Here is a 22,836-nt window from a genome sequence, read left to right as displayed (position 1 = left end):
TATTTTCAATGTGGATTTTGAAAGGAACCAGAAGTCATAGATGGGCAAGTAAGAAATATCCTTTATTTTAGTGAAAAAAAATATATAAATGTGACATAGCTGCAATAACATGAATCTGGGCTAGTTTTTACACTCCCCCACCCCGCTGTCGGTGCGCGTACCTGCCGACGCCTAATAACAGAAAGCCCCACCTGTGAATTAAAGCACCAATCCCCAAACTGATCCTTACGTACTACTGAGTCACTGCCCACCTCCCAGCCCGGACACTCACCTCCTCCTCAGCGTGGGCTTCCTGTTGGACCATGGTAGGGGACGCAGCCCGTCCCCACTTGTCCGCCATGTGGTTGACCTCCTCCAGCTTCTGTTCACAGGTTTTGTGCGAGTTAAGCAGGGTTACCTCATAGAACTCCTGGATATCTGCATGACAAAAACAGAGAAGCATGGGCCTGAACATTAATCTGCGTCAGTGAAAACATTCACCCGCTGTCTCACACGACAAACGCGATTTGGACATTGACGCGTTTCACCTTCTCGGGTATTAAAATAGCCTAACCTTTTACAATGGCCATAAACGAGAATGTTCACATTTACATTTTTTTACAGTACATACATAAGCAACATACAATTGAGAAGGCAGGGTCAGGCAGTCTCTGGAGCAACTGGGGGTTAAGGGCTTGCTCGGGGGGTCAACAGTGAAATCTGGCAACCACAGGATTCGATCCCACAACCTTCCAATCACAGGCACAGCATTCTAACCTCCTAAACCACACATAGGAACAAAACAAGCTTACACCAGGCATCCCAGAGAGTGACAATATTTACAGTTATCAGGCTTAATTAATACATTAGGCGCATCTGTGAGCTAATAAGGTGGGAGGAAGTGAAAAACACAGGAATGATGTACACAGGTGCAGCACTGATACCTCCATCCGTTATATCTGTACAAAAAACACACAGAAAAACTGTGCCGAGCTACACCTAAGCTCTGGGAAGATAAAGGGAGTGCTCTGAGTGCACGTGCTGGAACACTAACCTTGGCACCATATTTGTATATTGTTCGGCTCTAGACCACACTGTGTGGAGAGATTAAGGGGGATGACGTCTTACCTGTAATGGACTTCTATGCTGCCGCTCTCATGCCACAACCCCATAAAATACAGCCTCAGCCTGGCACAGATGGCACCGAAGGAGAGAGTCCTTCAATCAGGCAGCACACGCCCCGACAGAGTAGCTTCTTCCCAGAATAAGGACCAGCCTTCACCTCAAAGCCATCAGATCTAGGAAATGCTTCCTGGCAGTTTATTCCAACCCTCCTACAAACAGTGCCCAGGTCTGGGGGGGGGGGGACAAACATGCATTGTTTGTCCTCAATTAAATGATGCCCTTAGGAAATAGGCCTTCCTCTGTGACTTCTCCTTGCAGCTTCATGTTGATCAAAGTATCGTGAGACCAGTGGCGATGGAGTAAAGTTCATATTTACAGCAGCGGTTCTGACCCACTCTTATCGACAATCTGCCACTCCTCGGTTCTCAGCCTCACGCAAGCCAGCAGAAGAAACACAGACTGCTACCACATACACCCTAGGGTGGTGCCTATTCAAGTCGTTCTTGTCCAGTATTAAAAGGTCCTTCTACCACGATTTTCAAAGAGGTGCATCAAAGGGCTTATAGGAGGGGTAAATTCCTGGGCTCCTCTCCAACAAAAGAGACGCTTTAAAAGATTAATGAGTACATTTAAGTTACCGTCTAAAGAACAATTTTAGCCAAATAACGAGTAGAGTTCATATTTTTCATATATTTTTTTAAAGCAGAGTTTTATATTCTTATCTCTTAATGCACTGCGCCTAGCAATGAATAGAGCAGGACAGCAATGATGCAGCATGCCAGGCCCAGTGCACCAGGGAGACTCTTTAGCACAGTATCTTAAGAGCACTCTGGAGCCCCAAACTTCCCTCCCAAGACAACAGAACAGCATTCAGGAAAACTGCTGGAACCAGCGTTCAAAGGAACCTGCAAAATACTCAGCACCATCTCAGAATGAAAGAGAACCTTGCATTATCCCCCAGAAGTAATGCCCCCATAGTGATGGATAGCCAGTTTCATAACCATACAGTTGAGCACTGCATCTCTAAGGACCTATATTTGTACTTCACTATGGTTCCTTGATGATGCAATAATGGGATAATGCCTTTTTAAAACTGACATTTGGATTCCACTGCTGGTAATGCTGTGCTGGTACTCACTATGTCTTTATACCTGAGAGGCGTAAGCAATCACAAATAAGAAAAGAAATTAAACCATAATTATGATAATGTAATTATTTTAAATATATAATTTTAGGCACTCCTTTATGTAACTATCCTGCACCAAGTAGCACATCTCCTAATAGAATAACCTTTTTCTCAGTTAGACTGCCTGGAATTTTATATTGAATTTTACTGAAAAGAAATGCTGAAGCAATATTTTTAAACACTGATAAAAAAAAGTATTTTTCCTCACTTCCCCCAAGAACTGGAACATGGTTAACAATATGTAAAGGGCTTTTATAAAACAAGCCATAAAACAGATGTCTATCTTTAAAGTTTCTTTTATCCCTAACACACTCATGCAATAATTAACTACATGAAATTGGTTAGGTATGCAAAATACCATTCATTCAGATTAAGAATTACACAGCACACTTGCTAATGACATAAATTTTTTTATTCTATTTCTATTGTATTGCAGCTGCTGGAATTTATAAAGTGCTGAAATACAACCAGGATGAACAAATTCTCCCAGTAAAAGCATGAGTTGGGATCTCCACACATTGAAGGGGATCCAGGGGGTTGTATTGGCTGGTTTTGATTATTGGGAGGGGGGTTATAACCTTCCCAACCCCCCCCCCCCCCCCCCATAATTTAAACCCATGGCATGAGCCCTACTTGAGTTTAACAAGCACCCAACCATGCATTTCTCGGTACCAGAGCAGCAGTGCTGGCTTGAGTGAGTGAGTGAGTAATGTGTGGTATTTAATGGGACATTAATGTCCCTCACACAGCAATATATTAGGCGGATTAGGAAAGTACAAAGCAGCCTCAATATGTATGACTGTCGCGTAGCGGCTTGAAGCAAAATTGGTGTTGGATCAGGTCACAGATAAGTGACGGCTTCAGGAACAAATTGCGTTCACTTCCTGGAAAGGCTGTGTAGGTGTCTACAAAATTGCTAGAATTTCAATTGCTAGGGGGCAATGCCCGTCACCGAGAATTAAATACAGAATTAAAAAAAAAAAAAAGATGACGAAAATGTATTGCACTCTTAATGGCTCAAACTGATCCAGAGGCGTTTTTATAATTATGCACGTAAAAAGAGGATGATAAAACAGCAACATTTGTTGCTACATAACAAAAGTGACAGTTTGCACTTTGCATGAGCTTCCCGGATTCCCAGCGTCCCTGGGATTCAGACTGATAGCCGCCCAAGGAACTTGAGATCCGGGCTGTCACTCCAGTGTACCGTCAATGGACGTGAAATACCCTGCAAAGTAATAAGCATCGACAAATATACACCTGATACATAGAACATCTTACCGGAATATCACCCCATAGACCAGGGGTGCCCAACTCCAGTCCCGGAGGGCCGGAGCCCTGTGTAGCTTAGTTCTTTCCCTGTTCCACCATAAATGATTCAGCTCAAGAGCTGTGTGTTAATTAGCACAAGGAATTGAATCAGGTGTGTTAAATGAGGGGAAACCCAAAAAAGTTGGGCACCCCTACCATAGACAAATGGGTGTAATGTAACAGTTTAATGAGAGACTCAGTGGTCTAAGGGGAGAGGCAGCCGGACGCGGCACTTTACTGAAACAGCTGAAATGCCAGGACTGATGTAATCATCACGCATCTCACAAAACGAGGTGAAACTTTATTCATCCTCCATGGTGGAGATTTTTGTAATTCATTAGCATTACAAATAGTACAACACCCCCTCCCCCTTTAAAGAAATTATAATTTAATAAGAAAAGATTTACCGCTTAATGGCACATCATGACATTTCAAAAAGGCACTAGGTGGACCAAGCACTTATGAAGATTACTGTGATGTCAACAGGTGACATTTATAACAACACAGCAATGCTGTAAACTGAATCAAAAGCAAGTTTTTCATACATGAAATAAAAATAAATAGTATTATAAGAACAAAAATAATTCAACAAACGTATGAGGCACCGCTACATAGTCTTTTGAGCTAAGGTGTTTTTTTTATTATTATTTTCACATAGCTTTGTGCTGTTAATATCAGTACAATGCAATGTCCGTGATTGAATGTACATTTCATGCTGCTCAACGATTGTGCATCCCGTCCATTATGCATGCCGATACAAACGCCAAATGAGTTGTGTACTCAACTTCATATGATCATGTTGAAGCAACAAAACATAAAATATCATTATGCTGAAAGTTCAAATGATAGCTAGCAAGCCATTTTTTTTCTCTCATTCTTGAGAATAGCCAAAGTGTATCAAATGAGCTATTCAATGTCCAACAATAGGTACCGAACACATGATCCTGAACAAAAAAAAAGCACCGTTACTGCAATCCAAAGGCCTATTTTTCCAGAGGAGAGCGATATTTCCATTTAAATGAGATTTAATGCAGCCCTGTCCATAACCATAATAAGCTTAGACTGTGTATATCAGATTTAATTTACACCTTCCTACCACCACTGCCATAGAAAAGAGAAAACACACACACAGGGAATTCCACACTGAACAGGGGATTTCCCACTTGAAAACAAATGTCAAAACTCAACTCCAAAACTCATAAATGCAATCAACTCCATTTTAATTAAATGCCAAGGAAAGAAAGAGACCTTGAAATATGCAAATCCAGCAAAATGCACAACCGGGGTGAGAGTAACAAAATTTTGGAAACAGCAGGCAAACCTGCATTGGTCAAAATGTGCTCGGCACCCACATGTCCCCCATACACCTCTCCATCAGCCCCTACAGCATCCGGGGGCATCATCCTGTGAGAAACTTTCCTGCACTTAGCTTGCACTTCAAAAGACGAGGGCTCTGGCAGACTTACTATGGAGCAGAACTTCCTCGGTCTCCATGGAAATGCGTGGAACAGCCGGCCTGTCGAAAGCAGCATGAAACGGGAAAGCCAGATGCCTGTTCATCCCAGCATCTGAGCAGTTACCCTAATCTGTAGGGAACCCCCCCTTCCACACACACACACACACACACAAACAGCTGATTTCTAATTCAGTTGGGGGGGTGACATACATAATACTGCTAGCCCAACCCTGAGCCATTCGAAATGATTTGAGGATGACGATGAGGGCGTAAACTTATGTCCCCAAAGCGTAAACCGTTCAAACTTCAACTTGAGCCAATCTGCGAGTGCTTGCCAGGACGGTACTGTGGGACTTCCCAAGTTGTTGCAAATAAACACCCCCCAACCACGTTTTAGATGCCTGAGGGTGGGGCTAAAAATGAGTGGGTGTACTTTAAAGACCCCCCACGCGTGAAAAGCTTTCCAGGCGACACTAGAGGCAGTGTCACTGCGCTGTCCCCTCTGATCGCTTTATCAATTACGCTTCATAAACTCCACCACGATGCCAGTTGTCATCATCACTCCCCATTTTTCTCCCCCTGAGCAAAAATCAGGTGCCGCCTGACGAGCCTCACAAAGATCTGAACTATGAATATTCAATTAAAATAATTCAAAGGGAAGCTACAATCTAAACGCGAAGTAACCAGGCTTGACTATTAATTTATTTGATGATGGTTATTTAGTAGCAGCTTCCAGGTCCAAGTCAATATATTGGAAAAACAAGAGGAAAAATGAACAGCACAGCGTCCTCACTTCTTGCTTCCTCTATGCACGTTAGGGCAGGTGCGCCTCCTTCAGGACTGGCACTGCTCTCGACACTCGGCTGTCGAAAGATCTGAGGAGCATTTTAATCTGAAGAGGTACTTCAGTCACAATGGGGGGGGGGGGGGGGAACTAAAGTATCCCTGCACAAGTGATAGAGGCTTTTCCCATTGTGTTTAGCGGCAAACCCGTCTGGCACGGTGTCCCCTGCCCCTGGTAAAGCTTGCGAGCAGTTCCCACCGCACCCTGCCGTAACACCTGCCATTGTCCTGTGGACACACGAGATCGATGAGCAGGAGCCAGGCACTGAATATCACCATTGGAGAGATTAGTGTTAAGCATCCTTGTTTTAATGGATTAACGTTTCATGCCAATTTGAATCATCTGCGTGAATAAGAAACTCATGGCCAATTACCGGCAAGTTATTTAAAGATCTTAAGCCATAATTTCACCCTTTCAAATTTTTAAGATATTTCATATCAGTGGTATAATGATTTGCTTTTTATAGCTTCAACCACACTTCCTTTAGTTCCCCAACAAACGTAATAAAACATATTACTGGTGTTGGCAGTTGAGGCAGTAAGACCAAAAGCGATTTGGGGGTGCAGGGTTTGGATGGAGAGCCAGGTGTAGCTGAGGCCAGAGTGAAACGGGGATCGATTGCACTACGCTAGGGGTGGCGCCGAGCCTTTGGAACTCTGCCAAACACAGCCTCAAGGGAGTGAGGGGATGGGAACAGGATACACAGTACAGTGTACAGTACATACAATCGGTCCCTGATGGGGAGTCATGCACTCAGACAAGTCTCATCAAGCTGGCCGCAGTCACAATAGTGCAAAGGGATATATCCACTTGGTTAATTGGTCCAAACTTACTTTCTGTGAATGACAGGCTGGGAGGTATCATGAAGCAGAGATTACCTTGATGTTATAGGCACTGTCATTTAATGCAGGCACACGTTTCCATGTACGGCAGGCAGCCGGAGTGTTCGGAGTCCTGGTGAAACAGGCACCCCTTGTGTCCATTTACTCGCATTCGGGAAGGCTTTGCGGGGACTTACCTGGCATCCCCTACAGCAATCGAGGTAGCAATGTGGCACCAAAATTTGTAAAGTGGTCAAGTGGGTAGGAGGCAGATATCAGGGGTGGGTGGAACATATACTGAAAATATGGCATGATAAAGGTCAACTGCCTGCATGTAAATCACTGGGACCATATTACATGGTTGTGTATCACCAATCAGGCACACTGTCAAAGTACCATTTTGTACAGTACCTTTGAGGGGACAATAACTTGTCACTGGGGCTGTACTCTCAAGGGTCGGCCAACTGTACCCTAGCTGTTGGTAACTGTACCTTTTAAGGTACATAAATGGACTTTGTGGAACATTTTTGTACTATTGTGGGCACATTAATGTTTGTACCTTGGGGTACTAAACTGCACCAGGGCTGTACCCTTCCCCCCCCCCCCCCCCCCCCGACAGTGTAGAGTATCAACAAAAATACTTTTTTTGGGGTAGTGACCCTAACAAAGCCAGTGCTGACAAGCTTTGCGTTACCTTCCGCTCATTACTAATGACTTTATACTGTGCTAACTCTCCAGATACTCAACAACACAAAATGGACAGAATATACACAAGATCATATATTACAAGGATTTATTTCCTGTCAGGAACAGAATCCCATAAGAGTAAATGACATTTTTAAACACAAAACAAAGTTTTCAAGCTCAGCTGCGCCTACACTGCACAAATTATTAAAAGCTGCCTTTAGCCTTACAAATATTCTAGTAAAAATCAAGGGTTGACATAGTCCTGAGAGTTGACCATATTCACAAAATTTATAGAAGCGGGATGCCTGCAGGACCCATGGGAAACTGAGTGTGAAACAAAAACTGCCTGATTAATTAAACTAAACATAAAAAAAGCTTCAAAACAGCCTGTGGCCTAGTATCCCTTCATAAAACGGTAAAAATGGGTTTTGACAAAGCATACTATACTATACTGGGCTACTGACCTACTATACCCAAGAAGTGGCCAAACTAAATTGTAACAATCTGATCCTTTGGGAAACAGGGAATAAAAGCTACACCTAATATTTTCCCATAACAATAGTAAAAAGACAAAATATTTCTTCCTGCACAGCACCAAATGAAAAATGTAACAATCTTTCTTTGCTAGCACCAATCAAAGCCCTTGTGGCACCCTTGGCTTCATCTTCAACTGGCCTGCTGACGACCCAATTGGTCGATGCCTTCAAAAGATGGCGCTCTAGGTGGCCGCCTTTTTCACCCAATGTAATTCAGTGTTTCTGATTGCTTGGTCCAAGTCTGCTGGGAGCTGGGAAGGAGCAAAAATGTGGACTGTTTGGGGGCCCCCCAAGGACTGGGGTGAGAAACACTGGCCTAATGGATTAACTGGCAAAACCTGATGTCATTAACAAATCATTATGTCAGAATTAACAGAACTGATACAAATGATGTCATGAACAGATCCTGGTAATCCTCTGGCCACAGACACAACATGTGTTAACTCGCCAAGTCTCAAGTCGAACGCTTATGTCCCAATACGACTTGCACCTGCCATCTGTTTGGCCAAATGCTTTACTTGTCAACAATCTGCACCATGAACTTCCAAATGAAACAGCCCACCCATGTCACAAAGGATTTGCCTTTGTTTCCCAAACCTGTCGGAATGACTTAATCCACCATCAACTTAATCTCCTCGAAAGCTTTGTTTATCCGTGCACCCAGGTCAAACGGAATGATGGAAAATTCCTCTCCAAGATGGACTAAACCTCCAAAATTTCCACCTTATGCTTTTTCCCGACAGCTCTTAAAATCGGTCATGGTCAGCTTCTAGCTCTCACTCAGTCGCATCTCGCAAGACGGGAACTAGTCATTTCATTAAACGAAAATGAGACAGTTATATAAGTAACCCCTAGCACTGGAGGAAGCACAAAATTAGAAATTTTCATTTTCTTTTGAGACAAGCAGACATATCCTCCGCCATCACAATTCCATCAGATGCACAAAACGGACACATTAAGCACCACATCTTGTAAACGTCACTCAAAGAAAATCCCCCTAGTAGACGAACAGATTGTTGACTATTTGTGTCTAGTTCTTTTCTTGAAACCCACCCTTTACCGTCAAACTGGGCTCTGCCCCTCTGTACTGAGCCTTCATTATTGAAGCAAAATGGCTTTTTGTGACAGTCACTTCCATAGCCACCATCCGTCAGCTATTAGGTAGGGGACAGCACTCTGTCGCCCCGCTGTGGCCGGATGATTAACGTCTGACAATGCACCAGCACACAAGAGCACTGCAAAACCTCCAGGCCTGCAAGGTTCACTAGCTGTGGGACCACAGCCATGGTGAGTAAGCCTCGTCACGGATTCAGTACCCTGGAGGAGAACGGGAAGTCTAAGGGATGCAAAAAGGCACATGGTTGGACGACATCGAAGCTGGAGGAAGCCGACAGGTTAACCGATTGCTGCAGAATACCGGCAGAAGTCAATGTTTGTTTGGCACATCCAGAACTCAAATGGGAATTCAGATAATTCAGAGGCTGCGAATGAGGATATCAGAGAGACTCGGCTGAGGGTTCAGGGATTTGATTGCTAGCTCTCGTAAAGACTAGTATTATAGCGGGAGGCGAGACGCAACCCAGCTAACAGATGCTCCTTCCTCCTTCTCTAGAACATTCTTCTCGTGTTTCAAAGAATTGACACATCCCCCCCCCCCCCAACTCCCAAAATTTCTATTTGCTTCCAGGTATACAACAGCAGATGTTTGTGCGAGGATTCGCCAAGTGTGTTTCCAAGGCAACCGAGCAGTGGATCCGGGAAGATTTGTATCCAGGCAGACACACAAACCCGCCGGCGCATACGCACACACTCCAGCGTGCATATAAAATGTAGATGAAGATTCGCCCTGGTTTATGTAACCGGTGGGTGGGACAGGCCCCATCCCCACAATCTCTCTGCTCCTCCAGCAGATGATTCCCTCAGTTTCCTCTCCCTCTTGCTCTTCCATGACCACACCCCCCTACTCCACATGCCAGCTAATTGGTAGATCTCCAAAGCCGCTATGATGCCGTCGTCCTGGCGACGCTTATTCCGATCGAGGTGTTACAACCGCACGCCGCACCGCTCCCTTGCATCGCCCCAGATCCACAGGAGACATGCAGCAAGCGCGGGCGAGAGGTGCAGCGTGCACAGAATTCCTGAACTTTATGTGGTCAGTCTGGGCGTGACTGCACAGCACACTGCTGTAAGTTAAGAAAATTAATCATGAGGATGAGAGCTATATGCGTAGACCCTGTTCACGATGCATCACTTTGAAGCTTCTTCCCAACGTGGACTTTGGTAATTACATTTTAGCTTCAAAGAGGGCTACTGCAGTCTATAATCATATCAGAGTGGGCTGCTTAATAATTAATGTTTTAAGAGAGGGGCTATCAGTAAGGTTCAGGGTGCCACCCCAAATCAATCCAAGCATCTTCCTCTCACGACCCAACAAGCTCAAATAAAGATTGGGGTCGCAATGTTCTTTTGAAGGATCTTCCATCCACCTGAAGTGCTGTGAATCTGCTCTGAAAAGATAGAAAGCTAGATGCAGAGGGATCGATTTTCCAAGTATATACAAAGCGACTCCCTGCCCTCTAATGCCTGTTCCTCGGCCTGTTACTGGCTAAGCCGCTGAGCATTCTGGGATGTGGTGCAAAGATGTCGAGGAGGAGCGAGTGTGAATGCGATGCAGATAGAAATCAATCTCTCACTCACGCAACTCAAAGTGATGAACAGTACGATCTAACAGGATCTTCTTAAGGACGATGCAGTCCAATCGATGTGTAAAGTTAAAAACGCTCAGCAGTTGGAAGCCATCACCACATTGACACAGACCATTTCAGTTTCTTTGCATGTCTACAAGCTTCGTAAGAGTAGCTTCAGGTGTTTGGTTGGTGTTTTTCACCTTCAGATAAGGCAAAGATCAAGTGGAAGGGAAGCAGAACTGGCTCACAGAAGAAAAAGGAAATTCAGAGCTACATGCAAAGTAGCATAGTTCCGGCCTCCTTGAAAGCAACTGACCCGCTCATTAGCATCACTGACACACGGTGCATTTTGAACAAGGTCTCTTGACAGTGCTGCAGTGACATATCGTGGGCTTTCCCAGCTTGGTTTTCTGCTCTTTTTTCAGAAGACACAGGCAGTTGAATCTGCATACAATCCGGAATTAAACACACACCAAGTGGGGGAGGGGACTCAGATCGATCTGTGGACCAGATTTGATAAGTCTGACTCTTCGATTTTTCCTGAGGCAGGGCAGGTGGACTTAAGACAAGGTGAGCTATGCTTATGATAGAGTGGAACCAGGTCTGGTCCTCAGAGAGGAAGCTGGAAGGTGATGTGAAAGCAGTACGTTCCTGAGATACCCCTCAGGTGCCCCAGGGCTTTTCCTAAGTGACAGGAGGCCTCTTTGCACCTCATGTCCCCGTTCCCATGGAAACTAGTTAGGCTGCACTTCTTCCATCCGTTTCCAAGGACCGGGTTGGATCTTTTCTCTCCTGCTCAAGACTGCATACTACAAAGCAAACTAATCACAAAAACGTCCTTCTTGTAGACATACACAGAATTACACATTAATACATTTAATATAGAGTCCCACAACTGCTCTGAGGTTAACCTACTCAATTTTCAGTAAATTATGAAAACAATGTACTTAAAAAAATTACTCCTCCTTTTATCCATCTTTCAACCAGTATTCCTTCAGGTTAATGTAGAAATTTTCATGGTTAACCTTCAGTAACATCCTGAGCATGGATTTGTAATTACTAAGGTCAGGTAATGATGAATCTGGGGATGGGGACGCTTGCACCAGCTATCAAGGGTACTCAGGACACAATTATAGGACCAGCGTGACAAGCCCTGAGGTTATACCTGTGGCAAGGCACTGGGGAAAAGCCCTATTCGCTCTGGGTAAAACGGGTGCATGATGTCCTTAAACAACAAGGATGTGTCAGAAAAAAAGGGGGGGGGGGGTAACGACAGGGCTATCAGAGCAATCCTTTCCTGCTTTACCGTTCTCTCCTAAAAGGCCACTTTCTGTAATCATCCAAATGGTATGAGTTCAACCGTGTAGCGCCTTCAAATTAATTATGCGGGTTTTATTTAGGTGCTTTGGTAACGACATTTATAGCCACATTATAATCTGCACTCAAACGCTACTTTGTCAAATGAAAACAGGCATTAAAGAGACCCCACTTTCCCGCCAAAACAACAAATGCTAACTCGCTAAATCGGTTTTTAGGACTATCAAGTTCAAGGGGAAAAATGCATAATTTTTAATCAAGCTCTGTACTATTAATGTCAAAAAGGCTACCTTCCAAATACAGGCCCATAAAATCAGAGTGCACATAAGCAATGTGACATAAATACAAGAAGATTGTTAGAATTAACGCCATAGCGAACAAGAAAATGATTACTACTGCGTACATATCACCTCAGGAAACATACGTTATGAAGACTGCCATAATCTTGCACTGCCCGGCAAGAACTACGACATGCCACGAAAAACAATAGCCACAAGATGGCGCCGTTACCCTTAGAAATTTTTATTATTGCCGCATTAAAGCTCGACACGGGAACAAGTGATAAAATTCTTCTTATTCCATCATCGCAGAGCAGCTTCGATGCAATCACAGAGAAGTGAATGGTATCGGTTTTTTTTTTTTATCGTTACTCAATTGGTGATCATTTTCCTATTCTGCAGTTGGATTTGCTTTTTTATACATTATGTTTTATAAGACAACTGTACAACAAATACAGAATGCAAAATAAGACCTCTTTAGATACGCATAGGCCCATTAAATAGAAGTAGTTTTATTACACTCTCTGTATATTACAGTGCTGTCTGTCACATTCTTCAAAATGTATATAAAAAACTATCCTTAACCCACTGCAGACAAGAACAGTTTACTGAAGCATCACTGGAGAAACAGACTTTAGTTCAGAGTCTATGCAGCTGTGATCCACCAAACTCCAGCCGGCTCATTCCTTGCTACAGTCCAGGTAACTCAGCTCCCCTGACATCACGTCCATACCACCGCTGCACCGAGAGCCAAAAAAAAACATGGAGGGAAAGTGCAAACAAAGGAACAGGCACCCGGCTGCCAGGGTCGGCCTCAGAAAGCCAGCTCAGACCTGGCAATTCAGTGGGATTTATGAAATAAATAAATGCAATGAAGGACATCAGGGATGCAAAAGGCTGAGTCATGCCCAGCCGGAGATCGCGATGTCTGCTGAGTTAGACCATGCCAGGTGCGCGGCGCAAACAAACCTGCAGGAAAACCGACCAAGCTGACCGCTGCACACCTTCTGCACTGCAAACACCTCGGAATAAAACTAATTCTCTCAATACGGTGACCCCTAATGATCCACTGGCCGCCGCCCCCTGCCCAGTGCATCACCCAAAAGCCCCACGAGAGCGTTAATTACTGTATAATAACACGTAGGATGGGATCTCCATGAAGCAGGAGGGCATCAAAATACCTTCCAGAGTCATTGCCAAGTTAGCTTTACATCAAGAGGAGGATTCACACCAAAAGGTTAATTCTGTAGGAAACATCCATACATCACATCTATCCATGACATTATGTTCGGTCAAGTTCCAACAAGAAAAAAAGAAAAGAAAACTATTAACCTCATGTAAACCTATAGGATAAAATCGCACACATGACCAATATTTCTTTGTTCTATCTAACATTTAGTAGTACTTACCTCCTTTTAAACATACCCCAACATATAACAAACTTATTGCATTAAGAGTAAACTACATAGGCTCAACCAGACGAACTGAATGATTTAAACTGATTTTGCATCCATTACATTTGTACTGAAACTGCAAGGGCTGTCACTCATAATGCACTGTAGTCACTGAAGCCAAGCTGTTTTACTTGCAGTTTATTTTTTATTACTTCTATAAATGAAATGTTTGTTTTTTTTCCATTGTCATAGTTGAGGGGGGCACTAACCATTATATTTCTTGTTAAAATTCAAAGCCAAATTTTGTCAAAGAAATAGCAAAAAAAAAAAAATAAATAAAATAAAAAATTTAATTCACCCAGTCCAGCCAGCCCCGCCCCCCATTAACCAGCTATCCTGCTCTGCGACAAGGCCGGCCCAGGAGCCTGTCGCAGGCAGCACATGGCACAAGGCTGAGTTACACCCTGAATGGGATGCCAGCAACCGATAAAACCCTAAAGGCCAATAAAATCCTCGTATCTGCTCCCTGCTTTTGTTCTTGAATATTTTAGCTGCAAATTCGGCAGAGGAATTTCCCTAATATCCTACACAGGAAACATAATATTAGGTTTTCGGCATTCATGCATGGCTCGACTCCATGTAGCCTTAGCATTCCTTCCATCAGCCTTTATAATGGATATGAAAACAGCGAGCCACTCGCACCACACAGGGCTTTCTACCACAGTCTACGAGATCACTAGTGCCAAGACCTGCATAGTTAGCTGCCTCAAGCCACTGCACCGACCCGTGCACTTGGACTCGTATCTGCCCCGTCCTCTCAGGAAACCCGGCCTCTCCTGCTGAAAGGGTTAAGTTGCAGAAATATGGGTCTATCCCCCAACATGGATTTTATCAGTGAGCACTGATCTCGCCAGATTAGATTGCTGCTAATGCTAGATAAGATGATTACATCTATTTCTGGAGGCATTAGTTCCACGGCACAGTGAAAAACAGTCTTTTATTTACAATTCATAAACAAACACATTAGGCGGGGGAAAAACGGGCAGACAATGCAATTCATCAAATCCTAAAGAAGCCCAGCACTTCCTTTGATGAACTCGCAGCCGTAGAGCGAAACAACCTCATCAGTGTATCGCGCACCTGCGGACAAGCACAGCGGCACAGAACACATTAATAAAAATCAGGCAGCCATGTGTGATAATGCAGCTGACACTGAGTATTGCATTCTAGGTTCCCGTGAGTAACATTACCTTAGTTTGAAGCTGAATCTCTGGGAAGAGTCCAGTGAATTTTAAAGCAAGGTTATTATAATATCAGCACAACTCATAAAAGTCATCATAACCCGAAAGAGTAGGTTACACTGCTTGGCCAGTTCAATTATTTCTACTGCTGAGTATAGTTTAGAACAATGTTTCTCAACCCAGTCCTCAGGGACCCCCAGAGAGTCCACATTTTACTGGGAGCTGGGAGGGAGCAAAAAATGTGGACTGTCTAAGGGTCCCTGAGGACCAGGTGTTAGAAACACTGGCTTAGAGCAGCATCTCAATCCAGTCCGCGGGGAACCCCAGACAGTTCACATTTTTGCTCCCTCCCGGCTGCCAACACACCTGAACCAGACAATTAAACAATCAAGACCACCTGGAAGAGGTGTGTTGGGAGCTGGGAAGGAGCAAAAATGTGGACTGTCTGGGGTCTGGTGCTCCTCATGGGCTGAGAGGAGAAACATTGGTCAAGAACATATGAGAGAAGTGCTATGAATGTGTGTGGCTCGAGTCTGAGAACTGTGTTTACATAACATGCGAAAGTGGCTTCCAGATGACTAATGCTATGATTTCGTCTAGGTAAATCATCAAGGCTGCTTAGCTGCATTTCAGCAGTTGTGCTCGAAGGCCTGTCTGTAGACACACTGCATCTAGTAATCATTTGTACCAGTATAACAGACTAACCGAAGCATATGCTTACATCGCTCGCCTGTTATACATAGCAGAGGATGTGGCTAAGCTATAATATAACAGAAACACATAAGTATTCTCTGCCCAAATCCCACAAACATCAATAGGGAACCTGATAGCTGCACACACGATGGCTTGTGAATCCACAGATCAAAATATACTAAACCCCTGTAACTCATGCATGAATGTCAAGCACTGGCAAGGCACATCCACTGACAAAATAAAAATCTTTGAATCAAAATACAATATTTGTAGACAGAACAGTCTAGCTCACAGCGTATTCGAATCCTGAACTGTACAAAGAAAATTGGACACAAGTCCTTAAAAGTCTTTTACGATTATTCACCACAACCAAACCTGCAGTCTTGATACAGACAGCCTGCCTTTCGAGTCTGTTCCAAGTTTTGATGACTACTGTCAGCTCAAACAGTACACAAAGAAAAACACCATAATTCCTTCGGATCAGTCATGGGACACAGTGATAAATACATTTCTATGTTTAGAACAAATGGGCTAACGATACTTGTCACTTGTTACACATCCTGTGAATGCTAAGAAAGCGTGTGTGTCTTCACAGCTCACAATCCATGAATGAAGAGACCGTCAATTAACGTACCACGTGATTTATATTTAATGACAAAACTGAGAGGCCTTTTTAATGCCGTTTCTCCATTCGTCATCACCCCTTCCTCACGGCAAAGGATCCCGTGCCGATGAAACCCACGTGATCGCGAAGAGAGGTGGGATGGGAATGGATCACATGACCCTGGAGGAGTAACCAGACTGAATCTCTAGCCCTGGAGGTGTGATACAACAGTGCTACCCAAAGAAATCACTGAGACCAGAAACTGAAATTCACATTATTGGAGGTGTGCCTCACCATTCCATATCACCAGGGGCAGTTACCACCACTCGTACAGTGCATTTGTGTGGGGCTCTTTAGGTTTGTTGGTCACAAACACTACACTACTCTAAACACTAAACAAGTTCCTTGTTTAAGAGAATGCTGGAGCAGCATGTTGTGCTAACCAGCTTCTGATTCCACTCACAAGCTTTCTTTTTTAGTTTTGGAAACATTTTTAGTTTGGGGGGATGCAAATTGTTTTTATTACAGTGAAAAACCAATGAAAATGTATACTTGCATGTACAATGTACTGCCATATCGGGTGACGACTGGCCAGAAAAATAGAAACTGCAGTGTCACAGTTTTTCTAGTGTTACTAAAATTAATAGCTGATGCATCCCCTTCGTCGGCAGCTTTGCCAGGCTATAAATTTAACATTTGAATGTAACCATCTCTACAGAGTTTTTTTATTGCTATTGGACAGAGAAATTATGAAAGAAATTGCAATAGGCAGGGAACCAATTTTAATATTTCTGTTAATGATGTCAAGGAATAAATGCATATCATTTTATGTCAAAGGGGAATGGGTCAAAGTGATTTCAGTCACGCTGGTTTGCGTGAAGAACTTTTTGTTTGTTACTTTGGAGTTCACACGTTTCTCTTAATAAAACTGATGCTGCCTGTACAGGTGAAAAAGGGGTGAAGCTCTGGCTGACATGGAGACTATCTGCGTGTGAGCAAAGGCTGCAGCCTCCGGAAGACAGTTTTAATGCAATGTGACGTTAGTTTAATTTTAGGTGGGAATTCATTAATGAACTCTACATGGCCACCGCCCCTCATGATATGGATACTGTATATCCACCAGTTATAGATGCAGTTCATTTAAAGATTTAACGGCTCTAATTGGACAACCTTTAGTTATACATTCGTACTCTCCCACCACGAGGTGATTAAAAGGAGCAGACCAGGCTATCAGATGAGCCCAAATCGCCCCCCCGCCGTCATATATACACTTGGGCTATTCTTAGACGCCGATGTTACTCACACGGCTCCCGCCATATGCAGCTCCTCGCATAATTCTGACATTTGCACCTGCGAGGGAGACAAATTCAGGGGCAGCGGACGGTGACGTAGCCGCTTACCAGCTAGAAAAGGGGGTTGTTTTTTTTTTTTTTTTGGTTTGTTTTTTGCCAAGGATGCTTTCTCCTCTGGAAGCCAGGTGTGCTGCCACAGACGCAGTGTAAGGTGTCACGGCATCCTGCTTCACCTTAACAACGGGCATCTAAAAACAAGCTGGGCGACGATTCGAGCCGAGCAGCTATAAAATTCGAAGTGGGATTAACTTTTCCGAGTGAAACGAGACCCTCATGCATGCTACCCGGCATTCCCTGATTGGGCGAAGACGGCACAACGGCCAATCATCACATGTAGTGAAACTAAATAAAGCTTTTATTTGCCATTTCTACAAGTACAGACACATCTGGAAGGTGTTTTTTTCTACATATCCCATCCTGCTCTTCTTTTTAAAGCATAAACACACATGTAAAGTGCAGAATGTAGTTTGGGATCTAAACTCAGGCTCAGACAATCATTTTGCACCCCAGGAACATTTTTCAGGTTAAGGCCCTTGAACACAACGGAGGTGTGCAGTGTCCTGTGGCTCTGTAACATAATATAGCCTAGCCACAGGACAGGACGCCAAGCCGAAGTCAGATGTTGGGGGGAGAAAGGGGGCAATATAGTTTTTAGGCCCCTTACCTGTCTGGACACAAAGAAGACACAAATTTCGAGTGATGTGTGGCTCAGGAAGTTACAAGTGTCTATGATCAAATGGTCATTGGTTCAAATCCCAGACTCACAGCAGGGTGTCTACAGATAGGCCTGAGGGTGCAACTGCTGAAATGCGGCTAGGCAGCCTTAATGATGTCACCGTCGGGCCCTTGAGCAAGGCCCTTAACCCCCAATTACTCCAGGCAGAGTCTGACACTGATTTCTCTCAAGAATTTTGGAAAGAAGAAGTGTGATATGTTTGGGAAAGCCTTTACATATTAAGGTGTCGGGTCTCACTATGGCTGATGACATCCTGGCAGTGGGATGAGAAGGGAGCAGGAGCCAGTTCTCGGCACATGAAGTCTCAATGAGCCTCCGGGCGAGACAAGCAAAAAAAACTGGGGCAGACATTTCTAAACCACAGGCGTGAGACAGAATTTCATACTGCCAGTATACAAGGTCTGAAGAACACCGGTTAAAAGTGAGTTCCTGTACACAAATTCCAAAATGCTCCTCCTACATGATCATGGACCACAATTCATAAATATGGTTGCATATTTATGCAAGTCATCCAGCCAATTGACTGCTGGGTGCCATGTTCAGAAAACATGTGGTCCAGGACAGGCAGTCTTCTGAAAGGTCTTGACAATGCCCCCCCATCAGGAAAAACTCAAAAACTCCTTCATACTTTTTTCCCCAGATTACTGGTAAATGGGAATGTGTGCTGCTCTGTGGGTTAGCACTCTGTGCTGTGATCAGAAGGTCACCAAACCCTGGGGCTCACAGACTGATGTCACCATTGGGTCCTTGAGCAAGGTCCTAAACCCCAATTGGTCCAGGGAGACAATCTGACCCAGCTCCCCTATTCTCACTTGTACATCACTTTGGAGAAAAGCATCTGCTATGTAAACAAAGGCTGCTCAACACTGAATGGGGTCATGAGGCTAAAGGTGGTACCTTTTTTTCCTGGTTTGACCAAGAATGGTCAACATAAGCAAATCAAAACAACCGCACTTCCTCCCACAGCTGAAACCGATACAGCAGGAATATCAAGAGCTTATTGTGAGGTCAGCAACCCAGAAGATACCTGAACAAGAAAAGGACCTTTGGGCATCCTTATCACAAGGGAACCCTCATGTGAGGACATTTCAACAGGCACAGCGGAGGCTGATGACCACGTCACGGGCTGAAGTGTAATCTGCAGGTACCTACTCAATAGGGCTTCAGCTGTCGGTTGGCCGTTGGGTAACTATGACCTTCAAATCCTTCCCCCCTTAATTGAGAGGAACATCTCATACGGTGAACAGCTCATTTACTATTAATACTGTTCCACTTAAAACACATCCTGTAAAAACTACTGAGGTAGACAATTCCAATTAAAGGTTTTACACAGATAGAAGCAATGTTGAGGTATTCTTTGAAAGCACAGAAACAAACATTTACATTGATTGTTTACTGTGAGCATCTCATGTTAATGAGATTAGACATGAATTTGGGATCATACTCATTTCATAAGAGGGGATAATACGAAACAACCCCCCCCCACCCCCCCAGACATATTGTTTCTAACAGGCTGGAGACTGTCCCTCTACATGGGCTTATTTTGGTGGGGCAGTGCAGAGATCAGTGGATCAGACAGCTGTGCCTGTGTCCGGAAGCTCATAGGTTTGATTTCCATGTCCCGCAGAGTATATCACCAGGGACTGCTGATCTCTGACTCTCCCTTGTATATCGCTTTGGACAAAATACCCACTAAATAAATGCAAAATTAAAATTTTTTCAGTTGTGTATGAGTTTAGCGAAACCCTCAGGATGATTTCAGCCATCAGGTCCCGATAATCCTTTATGGTTAAGATAAATCTGAAGAAAACGTAACAACAAAAAGAAAACGCCAACAGGCCCAGGGAAACCACACCGCTGCGACAGACAGAGACACAGCAACAGAGCACAAAGCGAAACACCTCCCATGACGGCAGATAAATAATCCATGCCACCGGCCTTCAGCAATAAAAGGAACATTGAAAATTACAAGAATGAACCATGTTAGCAGGGGAAGGACTCTCCACGGTCATGGACACGGAGATCCTGTCCTATCAGTGACATTAATGCTGTTCAAGTTCAACTGACCTAAATCCACTCAGGAAAGCCTCAAATGAATCTGGCAAGCACTGAAATAATGGTCTCATTACAGGAAGTCATTTATCAATTCAACCACATAATTTATGGACTTAATATGAGGAAGAAAAAAATTTATTTAAAAAGTATGTCTTTATGGCTGTACATTATTCAATGTTGAGGGGACTACTGGGTAATATTCCATCCGTGTCCTTAATTTTTTACAATCTATTCACATACACCATTATATAACCGTGGACTTAGTCACGACGGTCTAATTTGGCAACGTTTTCATCAAATAAATCCATATGTGCAAACTGTAAACAACTGTGTTGGGGTTACCAATATTTATATGGTAGATGAAAGCAGAAAGGATACTCAACTGAAGCACTAATGCCGCTGTTTTACTCTTCCTGTCAATCCAAAAAGAGCAATTTTCATGTGAGGATTCCAGGTGCCACATGGAGTTCACAGGTGAAATCATCCAAATTCATCCAAGCATTAATCTAAGTAACATTTTACATTTATTTATCAGATTCTTTTATCAAAAGCTATGTATAACTGAGAAGGTGGGGTTATCTAGTGTCTCTGGGGCAGTTGGGGGATGGGGGGTTAAGGGCCTTGCTCAAGGGGCCAATAGTAACATCACCCCCTGATTCTGACTGCGGGCACAGAGGCCTAACCTGCAGAGCCACACAAAGTAAACCACAACCAATTTCAGGGATGTTCTTTGACAAAAAAAATACATAGAGTATGAACATATAGGATTTATAAAGGTTTGCTTAACAAAAAATTAAAATTGGAGGATGCAACATGCAAGATGAGCATGATTTTCCATACGCCTATGAGGGTATGTTTCCACAAAGACCTTTACTGTTCTGTTACTTCAGCACACACAAAAAATCAGCAACACCCTGATTTGTTACATTTCTTAGTAACGCTGCATTTGGACTAAGCAGTAAGACCTTCATTAACTAAATCTCTTACAATACAGGACTAAAAAAAGCAGTTAAAATCCAATTAAACAAGCCATCTGCCACTTAAAGATGGCAATAAGTCTGCTGTCTGATGATGGTGTACATAGATTACACTTATTTTACTGCTATGCTATATGCTATAGCTTTTACATGTGTGGGTTCATTACTCAATAGCATGATGACAAGTCTCTGCTGAAAGCATGTTGAAAATCAGTTGCATTACGAAACGGATCCTACTTGCTACCTGTACTGAACTTGACATACCTTTAAAAAGCAGAAAGTCAGTTAATCAAATTATTAAATGGTTGAGCAGATTAATTGGTGGGCAACAACTTAACCTACCATCCCTATATACTACATAACTACAGCTGATAACCGGCTCAGTTTTAAAAGATGAATCCCATCCCTTAAACACTCAGTTCCAGCTTCTTTCCTCGGGACAAAGGTTCATAGTTCCAAAGTGCAGAACTAAGAGGTACAAAAATAGCTTTGTTCCAGCAGCAGTCACTCAGTTGAATAAGACATTACAATTGGGCAAGGGATAGAGAGATAGTGTTTACTTCCTCTTATATGTTTTATTTTATCAAATATTATTTTATACATATCAGTGTTTCCCCTGCCATTATATTCCCCTTGCCTTGAAGTTCAAGTTATTTTCTATATAGCGCCAGATCACAACAGAAGTCATTCAAGGTTACCTTTCCTATAGAACAGGTCTATATGTTGTCCTTTTATTAAAAGCAAATTAAATAGCCTTATGTTATTTATCTAATTCACACAACAGCTTGTCATTTTCGTCTCTACATGGTCGCGCATTTACAACTATCCTTTGCTCTCTGTATCGTGCATGGTGGAGCTCTGCCCCGATGCTCACGCACACGCAGGTGAGCGCACACGCAGGTGAGCGCACACGCAGGTGAGCGCACACACAGGTGAGCGCACACACAGGTGAGCACACACACAGGTGAGCACACTCCCACCAGCGGACAGAGCGCGCGCCGGAAAATACGTCGCACCAACCACCTGGAAAAATCAGCCTTCTCAAACATGAACAGGGTAATAAATACGTTTCACAATGGGATTTTCTGCTTTAAACCATCACTATTTTAAGGTATCAGCTATCACTTTTAAAGCCTAACAGTTAATGTATTTGCAGATCAAGACAAATAGCCTGCATGCGGATCTCAATAAATGGTCCTGACTTCCCAGATCAAGAGGCTCTAGAAATGTTCTTCCAGGAGCCCAGAAAGATACACTGCAGTGACTAAAGCTGCACAGTTTGTGAATAATTGCCATAAAAAAATGTTCTGATGTTTAGTTCAGTTGTTATATTGACTGCTGTTTGTAAAAGAAACACATGAACACCATGAATTCTGTCAATGTCTGTCTGCCCCCCCCACAATAAAAAAAGCTGTCAACCTAGTGGAAACACCGCACGTTATCAAACAGTTATAATTCTTATGTGTTGTGTGTTTTTATTTATTTGTTTGTTTGGGTGTATGTGCATGTTTGTTTGCTGGCTACGTGGATGCTGACAATTCTTCTGTAAAGTAAATT

The 22,836-nt window shown here is 43.4% G+C and overlaps 1 protein-coding gene across 7 annotated transcripts in view; it reads right to left on the bottom strand.

Annotated features, from left to right (window-relative positions):
* The window catches only part of dlg2 (discs, large homolog 2 (Drosophila)), a 214,765-nt gene that overhangs the window by 185,377 nt on the left and 6,552 nt on the right, over window positions 1-22,836 (bottom strand). For all 7 annotated transcript variants that reach the window (XM_049017487.1, XM_049017488.1, XM_049017492.1 and 4 more), the window contains exon 3: window positions 272-417. In XM_049017487.1, the coding sequence (XP_048873444.1) occupies window positions 272-417 (146 nt within the window). The remainder of the gene's footprint in view (window positions 1-271; window positions 418-22,836) is intronic.

This window comes from Brienomyrus brachyistius, chromosome 6 (assembly GCF_023856365.1).
Source record: "Brienomyrus brachyistius isolate T26 chromosome 6, BBRACH_0.4, whole genome shotgun sequence".
NCBI classification, from domain to species: Eukaryota; Metazoa; Chordata; class Actinopteri; order Osteoglossiformes; family Mormyridae; genus Brienomyrus; species Brienomyrus brachyistius.
This window is presented reverse-complemented; position numbering and strand designations above follow the sequence as displayed.